The 19152-nt window shown below is 44.6% G+C and overlaps 1 protein-coding gene across 1 annotated transcript in view; it reads right to left on the bottom strand.

Annotated features, from left to right (window-relative positions):
* LOC119172017 (uncharacterized) overlaps positions 1–16537 on the bottom strand; it is a 121908-nt gene extending 105371 nt beyond the window's left edge. Inside the window, exon 1 of the mRNA XM_075892824.1 lies at positions 16411–16537. Within this exon, the coding sequence (XP_075748939.1) occupies positions 16411–16471 (61 nt within the window). The 5' untranslated portion in view covers positions 16472–16537. The remainder of the gene's footprint in view (positions 1–16410) is intronic.
* Between the last annotated feature and the right edge of the window lie 2615 nt (positions 16538–19152).

Below are 19152 nucleotides of genomic sequence, written 5' to 3'. Positions count from 1 at the left end.
GGCGTATTCTTTGGGAACTATCTCTCTTGCTTGGTGTATCTGTTTTGCACGTGCTGGTTAAATTAAAATCAATTTTGGTTCATGTCTCGGCTAGAACCTCAAGAAACAAAGAAACAAACAAACAAACATACAGACAAACAAACAAAAAACTTATCTAACTAAGAATGCTTTGAGCAGCTAAAGAAAAATCTTGTCGACAGAAAAACAATGTCCCTCACCAAAGTTTTGTTTGTAGTGTTGGCATGACGTTTGCAAAACCTAATGCGGCTGTCGAACCAAACGTGATTACAAAATAAAATTTCTGTTTCCATTTCTGTTCCCATAGTTGAGTACGAAGTGCTCGAAATCGTTAAACAATCATTCTAAACACACAAACACACAAGTAGTTCAAATGTTTTCTGAGCTATTTCAACGTGAAAGCACGCATTCTTTTTTCTTCACAAGGCTCGTTAAGACTAAGGCGGTGACGCGACTAATGATATTTGGGAGTTCACAAGTTTAACGAAATGCAGAAAGCCAGGTGGGCCACAGTTGCTGCTGTTCCACATCCGACGAACTCTCAAAATTGGCCTAATTTAACGCGCTAATTACAGCGCGCTGCAGAGCGTATGCGCAGTGGAGGCAAGGGCTGTGGCGTTGATGCATGAAAGGCGTAGGCAATGGAACGAAGATTGCTCGGCGTCGTTTAGCTCGCGCAGGTGGAGGAGCGTTCTGCAAGAGCACAGCGTGGCTCTCGCTGCTGACTCGTCCTGCTCAGGCCACTCGGAAATGCATGTAAATTGCGCGTGCACCACGCTTCTCGCTTCGTTGTGTGCGCAGAACGAAAGCGTCAGCACGTGCGCCTGTTTTACCCTTGCGCGGAGAGTGCTTATATGGCTAAACGTCATTACCCATTAGGCTTGGGCAAAAAGGCAATGCTTTCTAATTATAACGTGCACTTGTAGGTCGTTTCGACGCCGCGCGTCCTTGCGTGTACCAGCCGCTAGGTTAACGCCGCTGCTTCATTGAAAAAGTGGACCGTTAATTTTACGAAGAGTACCTGTTTGTGGTTGAAGTCCCACACAAAGGAATATGATTTGAGCTTAGGACCAGATCGTCATCTCTACAGTGCATGTGGGGAAATGGGGGAAAATGGGCATATACTACATTAGCTTTCTGTCAAATGTTTAAGATGAAAAAAAAGTTTAGGGCTGTTTGGCTTGACGCAACGATGATGGTGTGAAAATTTCATGGTTCATACGTTTGCCTAAATGAAAGACAAATTAAAAGAAAATGATTATATGAACCCTCGCAATAACATCTTCATTAAATACTAGCCTAATCAAATCCTTATGCTAAGTGCTTGTTTATACTACGACCACGTGAGATTGAGCAGTGCTTGCTTAGAAGACAGCCACCATAATTTGCTCATACGCATCACACTGCTATTTAATTTATTTAACTTCGCGAAAAAATTGTGATACATACGATAACATAATTTAATTTATCTGCATCTGGAACGCTACGAAGAAAAAGTTGTTCCACAACTTTTTATATTGCACTGATGTGAACCAGTCTTGTTCTCGCCCCATGATAGCACCTAAATGTGCATTAAACATAGCAGTTTAATAATGAAGGCTTACGCAAATAACGAATAATGTGGCACGCTTGGACAGACCAGATTAACGCCTTCACCTGCAGTTCAAGCAAGTGTCATTCCGAAGATTATTCCTATAACGATGTGGGCTAACGTCGAGGATTATTCTCTTGGCGTGTTCATTTCACCATTCCCCAAATGGCGGTATAATCTTTCCCGTGAAAGTAGATGGCTACTCGAAAGCCGCCTTATCGTATTAAGTGGAATCATTAAGGGACAGGGTTATTTGTAAGGCGTGGCGGTCACAGATATCACGGATCAGCCGCGTCATGGAGGGCACCTGGAGCCAAATCGCACTAAGCCGTTTAAGGATCAAAGGCAAGGCGCTTACCATCACAGGCTTTCAGTGAAGCTCTTTTGAGCGCATTGTGAGCTGGAAGACGCCTGTACAAGTCCTACAATCAACGTCGAGAGTTTGGTCAGATGCACTAGTTTGTACGTTTGTCAGAGAGACATTGTGTGCTAGCAATAAAACTTGAGCCGTAGAAGGTATAGCGCATTATGAACACTATAAAATACAAGCGAGCACATTGGGTTAGTTCATGCATCGCTGACGGTTTGCGATTCGTCTAATCTCCTGAATAGACCATCGAGGTGCAAAGTCCACATCAAGAAGCTTTCTCTGTCTCCCTTCTTAAACCTTCTTGTACCCCTAGCGGCCCCGTTGATAACTCACATTGTAGAGTTTCTAGACTTCACCATGGTTCCCCGTCCACCGACGCGATGGTAACAAACTACTCTGGCATTTAACGCACACCAGACATTTAGTATATTCTTCTCCTATGCCTATACACAACCTATAAAAGACTCATTCTTGTTGTGAAACTTCGGCTCGTGATTTTGCACTTATGTGGCGGTGATTGGATTGGATAAACTGTTATTTGGTCCTCCAAAACACAGATCACTGTGTTGCGAGCAGCTCCCACGTGAGGACTGAGATGCCGAGCTCCTCAGCCGCCTCGCGGGCTTTGTGGACAACCCAGAGCTGATCTGCCAAGGACGAGCTGCGGATTGCCGCCTCACATCTGGCAGTGGTGATGTTCGATAATTGAGCGAATTTGGCACGCTGCAAGAGCATATGTTCTAATTTCCCCACAATGTGGGCAAAGATTACTTGGGTATAGGTCAGGGTACTTGATGTGTAACAATTTCAAAGTAGGGTACATAGAACTCTTAAAATTAAATGCACATGCACCCTTCGAAAATAAACATCCCTCACTCATTGGAAGATACAGCCTTTAAGAGCGGTGATAAACCGACCAAGTCAAATGCGTATCCACCTGCCCACAGATACGAAAGCACCTGTCGAATTTGAAATTGACAGCCCGCGGATAAGATTTGTGGACCGCAATGTCGTCCGACTTATTCCTCATAACTTTCTAGCGCATTCAGCGTATACATATATAACGCGATATACTAAGTGCCATGGTGACAGCTTGCTACTGACCTGGCACCGTCAGTGGCACACGTGGAAGGTTCTAAAAACTATGCTTTAGTCAGCAGAATGCCGACACTTTTTACCGGTAAACAAAGGCTCGGGCCCAATACCTCGCGTGATTTTGAACGATTCACGGTCTTTCGCAGAACTTTTCAAACGCCAGAAGCATCTGTGCGTGCTAGCAGACGACACGGCTTCCGCTTACAACGCAGTGCTTCCTGAACGCGAGCCCGAACAGATGGGCGTTTTTGTCAAGCGTTCTTCCTTCAAACGATCCAAACATGAAGCAGCTTTACACACAATGCACACAGCAGACACACATCGACGGCAACGTTAGCTTGTGTTTCTTTTTTTCTTTCTCTATATTTGTGGCTTTTTAAACGACAAGAACGACGTGAGAACGACTTCTTCCGTTTTAGAGACTTCCATCTCGCTTGCCAGATGCGCTTGATTGGCCTTGCTCTCTCTTGAGGCAGTTGCGGCAATAGGCGGCTGCCTAGTTTGGAGTTAATAATAGCGCAAAAAAAGAAGAAGATGCGGGTATGAGGAGGCTTCAGATACACTGGAAGCGCAGTCTCTGTAAAGCTTTTTGAAGCGAGCGCATGTGCATTTGTGCTTTACTCAACGGAGGGCCGCCATGGCGGGAAGCTATGCTATGATTGCGGTGTGCAAAGACTATTTCCTCGTATGGTACCCCTTACCAGGTGTCACATGTTTTGGTCTTAGAATAGAAGGCAATTATTGGGTGTATTGAATATCCTACTATGGAACAGCGGTAGTCTGCCAATATACTCGAGCACGGCCGCATAGACAAATTTTCTTCGAACGAAGTTTGTGTAGCTGGTGATGAGGAATTTGAAAAAAAAAAAAAAACTCCTCATCCCCCACGGACGCACACCAGTTATATTTAGGGAAGGCGTTGGCTAGTTTCTGAGAAATTGGGTGGACTCGTTACAGAGACATCGTTGAAGGCTGGAGATGTGCTTTGTTTATTCGTACATTTTCATTGACCATACTTGTAATACCTATATGTAAGACTGTTGAAATGGCGATTCTGAGAAGCGTTTTCAGGAGAGAGACACTTAAGAACTGAGCAATTAGAAGGGTTTAATTTTTCAACTTATCGTTTCAACTTTGCGATCGTGATAGTGACGGCCGGACGGAAAGGCGAGCGAAGAATGCGAAAGCTGTAAGACGAAACGCTCCCGCGCCTTTCCAGTCCGGCCACTCTACTGTATAGTTTCAAGGATTTGGTCATTTCCGTACCGGAATATTGCTTCAGTACAATATAAGCTTCACTTGATGTCATCCCCACAGAGCACTGATTTAGGGCACTATCGGCGTGGCGTCTTTAATGTTTAAAGCGTTCATGAGCATCTAGAACGGAAAAATGAAAGGACCATCACGCGATCATGGAAATGCGTGTTCGGAATTAAACTGTGTGGAAGTTGGAATTTTCCTTAAAGGGCCACTCACCAGGCCCCATACCGAATTTCAGTTAGACAGTGGAAGTTATTGGGTGTCCGATGAGGAACATTTTGCCACAAAATTTTTTTTAATCAGTTCACGAGTGGAGAAAACAGGTTTTTTGAAGTGGCGCGAAACGAGGATGAGAGGAGGCGAACTCGAAACCCTTGCCGCTCCTGCGCGTAGCCTTCGCAAGCCAAATCTCTTCCCCACCCTCTCCAGCACCCAACCATGAAGTGACGTGTGCATGACGTGTCCAAAGAAGTCCAACCACTGAGAACGCGAGGAGCGTTGCTTTGTTGACCAGTGTTATTTTGTGGTCTTCTGCCTGTTTCTGCGGGATGGTTTTGAAACGCTAGCTTAAACGCGGTAGAGTAAATGAGCATAATCAGTGCGCGAACGCGTAGGAGCGTTCCACAGCGGTCGTCTGCTCAATGCGCTGACCCCAGGGACACGAACGCATGCGAAACGCTGGCACATTAGCCTCGCATCTCGTAGCATTTCATGGGAAAAAAATAAAGGAAAAGCGCGCACAATGTTTTATTGCGTCTTATTATTCATTTCATGTTTTATTAATCTCTTAAAGCAACAAATAAATAAAGTACTCATGTTGCGCTAAATAATTTTTGCCATGCCACGTGGTATACTGTTGACAACGTCAGAGCAGACTCGTCTACGTAGAGGACCACCGTCACGGCATTGCCGTGTACGTAGGGCCATTCCTACGCCTACGTCATGTCCTCATTCTCTGCGCGTGCGCCAGCAGAGCAGAGGGGGAGCAGCATTCATCTTAAAATTTGGCCCATTTCCGCGGCGCGTAGCGTTGCAAAGTTCGGCAGACGTGATCATCAACGTCTTGTCTACGCAATGAGCTTGTCAGCTCAAAAATTCAAACCTGGTGAGTGGCCCTTTAAATGTGCATTTGTAGATATGGGCCTTATACGAGTTGTCCAGAAGGTCGGTTTTAGCTGCGAAAACAAAATATTGCAGTAAGGTGCGCACCACAAGTGCACAGCTTCCCACTTGTTTTCTTCGATCGTCCGCAGAATGAATTTGAATGCTTCAACTCAGTTCGCATTGGGCAAGCATGTGTAGGTGGCCTGGTGGTGAAGACACTCGCTTTTAACCAAGGGGGACTGGTAGTCCAGCCCCAGCCGTGGAAAAAAAATTAGCGTGATTTATGACCTCTTCACTACGCGTCAATTATCAGTGAGTGGTTCTTGCAGTATCACCATCAGCTGCTTCTCAGGTCAGTCGATACGAGACTTGTTTGGGAAAGATTGACGTTTGGGAGTACTTTGAACTTTGCTATGGTAGCAAAGGAAAGTTTAGTGAACTGGTTTATGCAAACACTAGAAACATTTATACACTAAAACTTCAATATTGCGTCAGTGTTTTTTATACAAACGCTCGACGTAGTTTCACACAGACTTCGTTGAAACACTGTAGGCTGCATGCTCAGAAACGTTACCCGTGCGTCTAGAAAAAGTGGTTAACGATTTTGAGTACTTGTTACTTTACCATGAGAGAGCAGCATGTTTGCCAGAAAACCTTTGCGTTTTGAAGTGGTTAATGACTTTGTTTTCAGAACAAGTGGTCATCAATTTAGAGTGCTTTGAATTTTACTGTGGGAGAACAGAAAGCCGTCCTGTGAACCTGTGCGTTTAGAAAAGTGGGTACCGATTCAGAGTACTAGGTACTCTACAATGGGAGGGCACAAAGCCGTCCCATGGGCCTCACACTTACTTTGATAATGCCAAGGAGGTTACGCCCAGCGAGGTTCCCAACAAGTGTCTAGAAAAATTTTTTTTTGACAATTTCGAGTACTTCGTACTCAACTATGGGAGAGCACTGAGCCGTTAATGAAGTTGAGATGGCGGCACGCTCGGTGGGTACAGCGGAATATTGCATTGATTTTAATCACCAACGTAGGCATGGATTGTTTGCTTGTAGTCAAAGAACTCAAGCCAACGTTATTTACCTGGGATAACTTTGTTTATTTTGCAACGTCTTTTTTTATTTATATGTATGTTGCACATTTTCTTGTCGCGTTAATTTTTCCTCCATATTTCTCGTTTGTATTTTATATCAAAATAAATCACCGACTTTTGTGCTGACCTTTGTAGCACTGACCTTTGTAAGTTTTGATGTCGTGGTAGTGGCCCCTCGATCACCAATGCGGTAGCCGCTCTACTCATACTTTTTACATGGAACGGTGAGAGGAGTGTATGTCCTGTGAAACTCCAGAAGGTGGTACATTTTCCCCTTCAAAGGCGGATACACACATGCTTGCGCAAATGAGCATGCTGTACTCCTTTGTGCCTTAAATAAAGAAAAAAAAGTACTCCTTTGTGCCTGCAGTGCTCTACTTCTCTCTTTCACTTTTAAATGCGAAGCAGCTTATGGCGGAGTTCGATTTGGTATGCGGCGTGACCACCGTTAATGCGCATGCGCAACAGCTGGCCCAAGCACTGCCGGAACGCGCTCACGCGCTACCGCTTTCCGGCCTGTGTAAGGGGCTGAAAAAGACGCTGTGTCCTCTCCCCCTTACACTTTCTCAGCAATAATGTAATGACATCGGGAAACGTGATTCTGGAGGCGCGCGATGAACCAACGTGTGGTAGCCTAGTCAGAACTAAGGCCCCCAAAACTTCGAAGTTACAGGGGCTTTAGGGAAAACGCGCTGGCACGTGCTAGCACGGTGGGGCCTGCCTAAGTGGCTGTGGCCTCACGATAAGGCAGATGCTTGGACTAGTTGGTGATTGGTGATCAACATATTTGGACAGCGCAAGACTACGAGTAGTTACGGCGTAACTACGGAACAAGAGACTAGGACAGCGCTCTTTCCTGTCCTTGTCTCTACTTCCGTAGTTGCGCCATAACTACTCGCAGTCTCGCGCTGTGCAAATGTGCCACGGTCTCTCGCCGTTACACTTTCTCAGAAATCACGTGATGGCGTCGGGGAACGATATTCTGCATACGCGCGATGAACCCACATGCTACCGCGTGGCATGGTGATGAACCTTCGTGGCGTGCCCCGCCGCGGTGGTCTAGTGGCTAAGGTACTGAGCTACTGACCCGCAGGTCGCGGGTTCGAATCCCGGCTGCGGTGGCTGCATTTCTGATGGAGGCGGAAATGTTGTAGGCCCGTGTGCTCAGATTTGGGTGCACGTTAAAGAACCCCAGGTGGTCGAAATCTCCAGAGCCCTCCACTACGGCGTCTCTCATAATCATATGGTGGTTTTGGGACGTTAAACCCCACATATCAATCAATAAACTTTTCACTGTTGTCGTCCGCTCAACTCAGATTGCACGCATGTTCTATAGAATTTATCACCGCACTACTTTTTCAGCAATGCTGCTTTTCTGCTTCTTTTGCCCAATTAGTTTCGAACGTCACGCTACTTTTGTAAACTTTACGGGCAACGTCACGCTACCCTTGTAAACTTTACGTGCCACATGCGACTATACAATACTTGGCCCAACTGTTCCCCGCAGTGTTTCCTGTTCGTAGAATTTGTTTCTCCACCAAGCCCATTAGCTCAGTACCCATTTAAGTTGTTTCATACAATAGCGCTTTAAACGTGTGGTGAGGATATACTTCAGCGAGGAAAGAATAGCATTAAGAACACAGGCTAAGCGATAACCGGCGAGGCGCACTAGCCGATAAATGTCAATCACAAAAGGAGAAGGAGTCAATGACATTGCGTGTTAACTTTTCAACGCCTGGAAAGTGAAGTTCAAATCTCCCCAAAAGTTTGCTCAATACATCTTTAGCCATCGCTTGTTCATTCAGTTTTGCTTAAAAAAGAAATCTTTCCCACACCACCGACCTTACAATATGTGAATAAAGACGTGCGCTTGCTCCGACTACTCAAACGTCACCCCCGGTCACCTCCATTCTCTTGGGCCTTGAAGCAATGAAAAGCTTGGCCCAGATTTGGCGTAGCCTGACGGTAGACCCGTCACATAACACTGTGCCGGTCCTCAGCGAAAATGCTTCTTCTTTTTCTTTTTTTATCGTCCTTCTTTCTTCGAAGGGTCAATTGAGAGGGTGTTTGTTCCTGTCCGCGAGGCTTTAGAGACGTTTTAGGAACACGGTCGTAGCTGCGAAAGAGATGGGTCAATTTGTTGACAGGCAAGAAAATAAGTAGGCAGTCGCCTTGACAGCGCAACGTAGCGGTACCGCTGCACCACGAACGTAAACTGTTTTCTTCCTCTCGCAATTCGAGAAGATTTGCTGCTCGGTATTTTGTCCATGGACACACGTTAAATTTATGCACGAGCTCTAACGTAATTGCCTGTAAAAAAACACGCCTAATAAATATCGAGTAACCAAGTTATGTTTTGTTTATAGAATTAGAAAACCGTGAAATGCGAACAATGCTAGAGCCAACGCCTGCTGTCACAAAATGGATTCCTCTAGATAATATTTTTTACTAGCCAAATTAGCTAAATTGTCTCGAAGCGATTGAACTGACGGGCATGTTGACCCCGTACAACTTATTTGGTAACTACGCGGCGTCTTGCCGTAGCGAAAAAGTTGCATGGTATATACGTATTTGCCAAAAGTTACTCTAAGGCGAAAGCCGATGTGATTTCGCCGTACCCCCGGTAGCCGCACACCTTTGCTCAAGCGATGACGTCTTGTGATGTCGCCATAATGTGATGGTACAGTGATGTCACAATGACGTCAATACTTTTGGTGACACTTGAAGTCATGACGGCGTCAAAGCGAAGTCATTACGCGAACATTTTTTTGCGTCACTCGCCACCTTTCACCAAGCGATGATGTCTTGTGAGGACGCCATTATATGACCTCACAGTGGCATCACGATTACGGCACAACTTTGGAGACATTTGAAGTCATGACGACAACACCGACGCCAACGGCCACTTTACGTTGTCGATGAGACTTATAAGGCTCTCGCCTTCATAATAGAGAAAAAAAGGGCCATTTGTTCAAGAACACTTCACGTCCGTGAGGGCTTGCCAATCTGCAGCCTTCATTCAAAGGCCTTTACACGTTGATATGAACTTATGAAAGTTTTGCGCGCAGAAACAAAATAATCCAAACTGTTCCACTCAAAACGCATTGTCAGCCATTCTGCAATATTGATTCAAAAATCATCGGTATGTATAGCTTATTCCGTGTGACAAATTCTAGATAATATTTCAGAGTGATAAAACGCTTGGCAGTCCCAACAGTCTGGTGTCCATGTTGAAAAATATGTTGGTCGATATGGCAGGGCTGTGGAGGGTATGGACAAAACTTGGTGCAATTATAAGTGTCATTACCATTGTCATCATCATTTTTACTATTGTTACTGTGACGATGTCATTATACTACTTATAAAATGCATAAATATGAGATAGAGTGGAAGATAATAAAGAGTGGAGGGAGCAAGCAAGCTGAAATCTTTCACCGAAAGGGCACAAGAAGTGTCTATAGAACTGGGGTTATAAGTATTAGTTGACAATGTATGAAAAAAATAAATAAAAGCTTTGAACAGAGGCTACAAGTTTTAAGGGGTTATATAAACTAAGGACAAAAGGTAATGCACTAAATAAAAAAAAGCAAATTCTACGTACAGTGGGAATCGATGCTATGCGAAGCATGACTGAGGATGGTTGATATGCCACTTTAAAATTGGCACAATGTTACGAGGTAGGAGTAAATTATGCCGTACATCACTTCCATGTCATGATTATTATGTTTGGACGTGTAATTTACCTTCATATTCTATTCCCGTCACCTGATCAAGTTTTACATGACACGCATACCATGATTATCATATTTGGACTTGTCATTTACCGCCATCTTCTATTCACGTCACGTAATACAAAATTTAGTGGAGCTACTAAAACGGCCGTGTGCGCGCTATGAACGTAGCATGTAGTAATGTTTTACATGACGCGCATATCAGTATTATCATGTTTGGACCTGTCATTTCTCTTTGTCATTTTTTCACGTCACGTAATACCATATTTGGTATATGTGAAGCTAGTGAAACGGACGCGAGCGTATCATAAGATTGGAATGTAGTCAAGTTGATACATGACAAGCATGTCATGATTTTCATGTTAGGGTCTGTCACTTGTGTTCGCCATGCAGTCATGTCATACCATACTGGTTTTGCAACATATCATGTGAATGAAACCACCGCAAGAGCAGCAAGACAATGAAATGTAAATCATAACATTCATGACAATAATGTCACAATTTTAGTGTTATGATTAGTCAATTCGATGCAGAGAGATTGACGTCGCAGAATCTTTCTGTAGAAGAATTGCCGGTGATTCCAATTTCACAGTATCAAGAACGGGAACATTTGACAACCCACCGCCCTCACGTGATCCCCGTATGGAATACCAGTTTTCTATGGATGAGCTAGAGGCGGCACTGGCTCTGTGCAGACGTTCTTCAGCACCCGGTCCTGACGGCATTACCTATCGTGCCCTTTGTAATCTTGGAGACGAAGCTACGAAGGTACTCTTATGCCTATACAACGACTTCTGGCAGACTGGTACGGTTCCCCAGGCATGGAAGTCACGTCGCCTCATTCCACTTCTAAAGGCTGGTAAATCTCCTTTGGATATTGCCTCATACCGTCCTATTGCACTTGCCAGTTGTGTGGGAAAAACAATGGAACGAATGATTCTAACACGAATGGAGTGGTATTTAGAGCACTACGAAATCTATCCAGTATCCATGACCGGATTGAGGCGCGGTCATTCGTCAATCGACAACGTTGTTGATCTGGTGACATATGTTCAACACCAGAAAGCTTGTAAGAGACTGTGCGCCGCCCTGTTTCTAGACGTTAAGGGGGCGCACGACAATGTCACCCATGAAGCCATCCTTAGTGCTTTGGAAACAGTAGGTCTTGGTGGCAAGGTATATATGTGGGTGTACAGCTACTTACAGCTGAGATCATTTTACTTGATGACAGCGAATGGCCCAACACCTGATTATTACAGCAGCCGAGGAGTTCCTCAGGGAAGAGTGCTAAGCCCTACCCTTTTCAACCTAACTCTCATTGGTCTAGTCGAGCAGCTACCTAGCACTTTAGAACTTTCTGTCTATGCTGATGACATCTGCATTTGGACATCAGGTGTGACAAGGCCTCAGCTTCACGCTCGCCTTCAGAAGGCTGCTACAACGACGTCATGCTATCTTCGTAAACAAGGCCTCGAGGTGTCCAGCGGAAAATGTGCAGCGGTAGCGTTCACGCGGAAACCAATGTCTGCTTACAGTATATCGATTAATGAAGAATACATATCGTTCAGCAGAAGCCACAGGTTCTTGGTAGTCATAATAGATAGAAACCTGTTGTGGACTCCACACGTGAACTATATGAAGAAGCGGCTGATCGCAACATGCCACATGTTAAAATTCCTTGCAGGAAAGAATTGGGGAGTGCCCATACCATTCATGCTACAGCTGTACAGAGTGCTGTTTATCGGATTCTTACGGTACAGCTTACCTGCAATATCTAACACCGGCAAGACCAACCTGCGGGCAATTCAGAGCATTCAAGCCCAAGCACTTAAGATATGCCTTGGAATACCCCGCAGTGCTTCAACGGCTGAAACCATTGCCATCGCTCAAGATCACTCGATAAATACGCATATTATTACCGAGACAATGCGCATGCACCTCAGGCATTATGCCAGGACCCCTTCTCACCACCTGGCGAGCCTAGCTGCTGAAAGGCCCCGCACGACATACGGCACTATTGTCTACAAGCATCGTTCATCGTTTGCTGAGACATACGCACCTGCATCAAAGCCACTGCTTCCTCCTTGGAGCTTTAGCCGGCCGCGAGTTCATTTAATGATTCCAGGAATGAGGAGAAAATCGGACTTACCGACACATGCCCTGAAACAACTGAGTCTATTGCTACTGGAAGAAAACTACAGTAACCACGTGCACATTTACACGGATGGCTCTACTACGCCGTCTAGTTCAGGTGGAGCAGTGGTTATACCATCACAAGGGGTAACTCGGTGTTTTAAGACTTCACATGTGACAACTTCAACGACGGCAGAACTCGAGGCTCTGCACAATGCACTGGAACACATCGATTCAGAAGAAAGACCAGGTAAATGGGCTGTGTTTTTTGACTCAAAACCAGCGTTACAGTGCCTTATATCAGTTCTCCGACGCGGATGCCACGACCAGTTGACCTACCGAAGCGTGAAACTTCACCACCTTTTAATACAAAAAGGCCATGACATCGTCTTTCAGTGGTTACCTGGGCATTGTGGTATAGGCGGCAATGATTCTGCAGGTGATGCTGCTCGCACGTCACATAAAGAAGCGAACAGCGTTCCGATTCCGCTTTCAAGAGCGGATGCGGCGAGGCAGATTCGTGAACTGGCCCGCAGTCTCACACTGGCTGAGTGGAACACACCAAGCATACGACGTACACGACTGCACGAGCTTGACCCTTCACTACAACTCCGGCCTCCACCCGGCCTACATCGACGTGCAGCTTCGCTTCTCTATCGCCTTTGGCTGGGAGTTGCTTTCACGAAAGCTTATACCACGTTAATCGGAATTACTGACAGTGCGGCGTGCGATGTTGGCGGCACCGACGAAAATATCGAACACCTGCTGTGCCATTGTCCTCGATTTGCCTCAGATAGACAAGTACTTGCCAACGCAATGCGGCGACTGGATCATCGGCCTCTGAGTGCAGGTGCTATTACAGCAACGTACACATGCCTCGACAGCCCACAAGGCAGTGAAAGCCCTGCTGTGTTTCCTGAGAAAGACAGGCTTGTGTGAACGCCTCTGACATGCGGTAGAGTTCTACACGCTGCAGTGAAATTACTGTCAGTCTCTCCCCCACCCCCTTTTCTCCTCTCTTCCCTCTTTCTCGTCTTTCTTGTCCCCTTCCCTAATCCCCCAGTGTAGGGTAGCCAACCGGATGTCTTTCTGGTTAACCTCCCTGCCTTCTTCCTTTTTGTTGCTTCTTTCCTTCCTTAGTCAATTATGTTCGTCATACAGTCATGTTATGCCATACCAATTTTGGTATTAATACTATCATCAAAACGGGCAGAAAGAAACGAGAAAAAAGGAAGACAGCGAAGTTAACCATGTGCTATTGCCCGGTATGTTAGAGCCAAGAGAAGTAGGCGGCTGGTTGGATGGATAGATTAGATAGATAGATAGATAGATAGATAGATAGATAGATAGATAGAAAGAAAGATACGTTCAAAGTCGCCGAAGCTTGCTAAGAAATGCTTCACATTTAAAAGCCAAAGGTGCAATAATTAGAAAAAAACAATAAAGGTATGACACAACCTCCTTTCTAGCAAATATAATGTAAATAATACGAACAAAACATTTTCAAACGGTTCTCGAAACTTGGAATGCGTAAAAAGGTATTGAATAATTCAGCGCTAAACACACACACACACACACACACACACACACACACACACACACACACACACACACACACACACACACACACACACACACACACACACACACACACACACACACACACACAATTTACCACTGTACAGATATAAGCCTTCACCAATGATATGTGAAGAGTAAATGGGCTTGTCATATGGCATTGAAATGTATAGGAAAGCCGGCGCATCATGCTCAGGAATTTCTTGCATGCAATTGTAATTCAATGAACGCTACTCTGTGTAATTATTATAACATATATTATTTGTTTTATGCATAGCCCACAAAGCACCGTTTCCTTCCACGTGTGGGAAGAATCAAATCACTGGCAGAGTGCGGGTGGGTTGATAGAAGAAAAAAGCATCGTCGCTCGTTGGTGCTGGAAGAAGCTGCATAATTTATTCCGAGACCAGACAGGAGACTTATTTTTTTTGTTATGGCAAAGTCTTTCGCCGAGAGTCATCACTGTTTCATAATCTTTTCTCTGTGTGCCAACTCTAGCGCATGGACGTTAGTTATCCGGTGAACGTGATGGCTGCTTTTGTTACTTCGTTACGATTGAATGGAACGTGACCGACTTAATCAGACATGCATAACCATATTCTGGGTTCCTCATCAAGACGCCGCACTGCGCTAACAAAACTGGGCTTTCTGTATGCACGCAAAAGGAACGGCGAGAGGTTAGTAACGGAACGAAAATTGATTCGGGAGCCCTTCCGTCTTCTTCCGCTCGCTCATTTATCATTCGTGCTCACTTATTATTGATGTTTATACTGAATCCTGTCATTGCGAATTTGTTGGCTAGATTTCTATTTTGCGACCTTTTTGTTTAAGCTGGTAGGACAAATACCCCTTCCTGTTGCAGACTACTATAAAGAACTAACGTGCTCAACTGTCGGTTTCACCGACTGCTCTGCAGGTAAGCGTGTGCAGGAGAATGCTATGAAGGTCTTACGAAGTACAGCGGGAGTTCAATGCTCCCGTCCATACCTTATCACTTGCGGCTGATGACCTCGAATGCTGAATTGTGGTGCAGTTGTGGCTGTTGACCAGTAGGTGACTTAAAGTGGAGAGTTCTAATTAAAGGCTTCGGCAAGCGGTGCCGCGCCTAACTCTGACAATGCAATATGATATGGCTGAAATCTTATGCGTACACTTATTAACATGCAGCTCACACGGTTTCCGTTCTGTTCTAAGTGTTTTGCTGTGGAGAGGCTGAGGTTCATAGTGCCTCGGGTACTCCATATCAATTAGTTCTGCAGACGAAAAAAAAAAGAATAATACTTAACGGTACTCTAAAATGAACAATAAAAAAAAACGTAGTAGCACACTAAAACCAGTTTCGACACACCCCATGGGGTTTGCCACTGCCAGGGGTGGAGGGGCCTTGCTAAAAGGATTCAAATTCACCGCTATTTTCTTTCAACTTCATATGTGTATATGTGGACGCACACATACAAAGATACGAACGCACATTCATAAAGATTGGTTGAATCCCCTGCCCCACCCACGTTCTGATAAAAAAAAAATCTGCCTACTAACGCTGCGAAGCTGCTTCAGAAGACGATCAAGTCAAGTCGGTCCGTAGGGCTTGCGAAGCTTCAGGGAGTCTCTGTATTTCTGTGCCGACAAAGAAGTGGTTCACATCCTTCTGATTGTTAAGATCGACTCATCCGGAATCTCTACATTTTATTGTACCACACCTTAGGCCCCTGTTGTTTATCACCGTAGTTGAGAGACAATCTTTTCCTCTTTTATGTAGTCGTTTGCGTTTCCCCGTGATCACAGGTCTGCAGTAGAGACGGGGCTGTGCGTGAGCAATACGCTATCATTTATATACGTATGAATGTTCTGACGTGCATTAGAAGGTGCTCAGTCGTCAGAGATATGGGCCGAACACTTCTATTCTTGGCGCTGTTTCCTGAATGACAATGTTGTTTTTGAAGAAGGGAAAAAGACAACTAATTTCTGTCTGCCTCATTGGCGACACGGTGCAGTGCCTTGCAGGGATTGGGAGAATGGGGATAGAAAGGATAATAGTAAAGTAAAGGAGAGAGAGAGCACTCGCCGCCCAAGAGCGACAAAAAGAATATTGAGATATGAAAGATGGATGACAAGGTCTCACCGAGGACAGTGCACCACTCGGTGAGAGCTACATGGCGTGATGAGATCGTGGACGGCGCGCCAATCGGCGAGAGCCTCGCTGACGTCGGAGATTGCGGGTGACACAACCGTTCGGCACGAAATCCAGCAAACGAGCCACCAACTGTTTTTTGACACGTACTGCACCGATACACATTTGCGCAAAACAAAAAAAAAACGGCATCGACGTTGTGTGATGATCTTCGCATTTATCTCTGAACTGCCTAGTCAATAATTTTATTTGTTAAAGAAGCACACTTTCCCTTCCAGAAACCGAATATTTTTCGCGGGACTTACCGAAAAGGAGTTGCAAACATACTAGAGTCCACAGTAGGCACTTGCAGAACACTGTATCCATGACACTTTCAGGCCCGTTGGCAGCGTCCAGCTGGTGTACCTGACTGCGTGGTTTGTCCGAATATGTCACATTACGGCCGAAGCGTCGACGCACAACCTGTGAAAAAAGAATGATGGCTCACGTTGAGGGAGGGATGTGCGCGGTAGCTACGATAGTCTAGAGCAGTGGTCTTTGGTGCGCGTGACTGTGAAAAATGTCACATGAGGGATGAATGTTTTTTTTTACGTTCTATGGCATGACTATTGTAATTATCTTGCCGCAAATGTGGACTGACTTAGTAGTTTCTTGCGACTCGAAGACCAGACAGGGTAGGAAACTGGATAATGATCCCCTGCAACTGAACCACTATGTTAGTAACAATAATAAAAAAATGGTGTCCTGCCAGCGAAGTTTTCTTAATTTTTCAGCTTTAGGTATTTTTTTAAAAGACGGGGGATTAACAGCATATTGAAGAGGTGCTTGATTTGTAAGCTCATATGAAACGCAGAAGTGCAGGGAGATTTAATTGATTATTTTTATATTCATACATTCCTCCTCCCTTAGGAAGGGTGGATCTTAGCTTTAGTGCGCTAGAAAGGTCGATCCTACCGACCTATTTTCTTTTTTGGCGTAGCATAAAGTATAAGAGAACGTGGTTTAAAAAAAGCCTTCGCATTCTAGGCTTGTTTTTCACTCTGAACTGATAAACTAAATCACAGTTTACTTTTTGTTAGGAGGTCCCCCGGACAGTTTTTGTTTTGGGCCCTCTGATTGTTCAACAACCATGCAAGAAATGTATGTCACAATATTTATGAATGAAGTTTCAAAAGTTCAGGCTTCTGACACAAAAGTGGAGCCAATCCAGATGTTTGTCATATGACTAGCGAGGACGGGTCTCTTCCTGTTGGCTCTAAGGTACGGCTAAAGTGAGACATCTCAACCTAGTATTTTGTACGTTCGACTTATCGACTGATCGAACGGCACACGCGGGAGCATTTTGAAATGTATATAAAACCTGAAGATGAAGGGCTGCTGTTTACTTGGTAACGCACCAAGTAATACAACCGGTGACCAGGCTTCTTGTAAGACATAGCTCGGCGAAGTTAGATACACGCATTGCGTTTCCTATATAGTGAAGCTTGACGCAATACCATAACTGCACGTTCTCAGTCGATTGCAGTGCTGCAGCATATGAATTAAGACGAACAGCTTAGTGGTGGGGGGAAGTTTATCCTTCTTCTAGAAATGGGGAGGCTGAGGATAATGAACACGAAGTGAGTTTTGAGTTTTATGAACTGCAATCCCAGTATCATTGTGGCCCCTATGTTAGTCGTCATATGAAGTTATTCCAAACTCCATTTCTCGCACGCCTACGTTATTTATAAAAGTGAAAAATGAGTACAGTGAGAGCAAATGTAAGCTTTTGCTTTGAAGGTTATCATTTCGCTAAGTTGTTTTCATGTGTCCCATTTTATGTGTGTGCTCTACTACAAGTGAATTCATGTGAAAAACATGACCGCTTCTTTCTCCCCCCCCCCCTTCCCGCTCTCCGGCTTTCGCCGATATACACAAGGAAATATTTAATATTTTTGCACTAATGTTTAAGCAATAGTTAACATGATTACCATCTAGGAGATAAGATCTGGTTCTCACGAAAGAACATGAAAGCTGTGCAACCATGTCTTCGTTAGCTTGAATAACCAACTTCAATCAACACAATTACGAGAGTAGCTAACGTTCTCGTTAAAACCAAATATGAACATCTCATACGCAAAGAATTATTACCCGAAGTAACAACGACTACAGGCTGCACCTCACTCAATCTCTCACTTGTATGCCCCACACACCTGCGGAAAGAACGACATGTCATTCCCTTGTTCACCTCACACTTGCGGGCGTGACCGCGCGAACAGGCTGAAAGCTTGGCCACTCGACCTGTCGTTGCACGAGAGGTCGCTGTGTTCGTTAGCTATTAGCAGCTGCTAATGAGATCATTTACGCGCTTTGCGAGGTTGAGCTCTGAGAGACGCAAAAGGCGGCGCAATGCTGCGGTGCTCACGTTGGGCGCGATGCTTTCGTGGTGTTGCTTCTGCTCCCTTGTTTGTCTTGTACAAGCCCGCGAATCGTTTCTGGTATTTGCCCGCTAACGTTTTTTCGGTACCGGTACGAGGAGCAAAAATAATGATTATCGCAAGAAGTGCACCCTTTGGCGCATTGGGAAAATATAAGGGATAGTATAAAAAGGCTCGTAAAATGATCTATTTTTTAGACACATACACTGACATGGTCATAAATTCACAAAAAAAATAACTGTGATGAATGAGGGTAAATTAGGAACAAAATGCTATGAAAGTGAATGAATGACTCAGAATCATGCACCATGTATAATTGCAATAACTTCAGCTCGTAAACAAGAAAAAAACTAAAATTAGAATTGATTGAGAACAGATTATATTACGTAAATAATACGTTTTTTACAATAAACCTCAAAATCTGGGCACGCGTGAACTTTTTAATGGTGGTCGTTATTTATTTTTCTCAAACTAAAACACCAAGTGCAGAACTCGCACATCTTTATTCATAAGAGCAATCACATGCGCCAGATAGATAGATAGATAGATAGATAGATAGATAGATAGATAGATAGATAGATAGATAGATAGATAGATAGATAGGCTTCACAGACTTGGTCCTGTCTATAA

Source organism: Rhipicephalus microplus, chromosome 4 (assembly GCF_043290135.1).
Source record: "Rhipicephalus microplus isolate Deutch F79 chromosome 4, USDA_Rmic, whole genome shotgun sequence".
Classification (NCBI taxonomy): Eukaryota; Metazoa; Arthropoda; class Arachnida; order Ixodida; family Ixodidae; genus Rhipicephalus; species Rhipicephalus microplus.
This window is presented reverse-complemented; position numbering and strand designations above follow the sequence as displayed.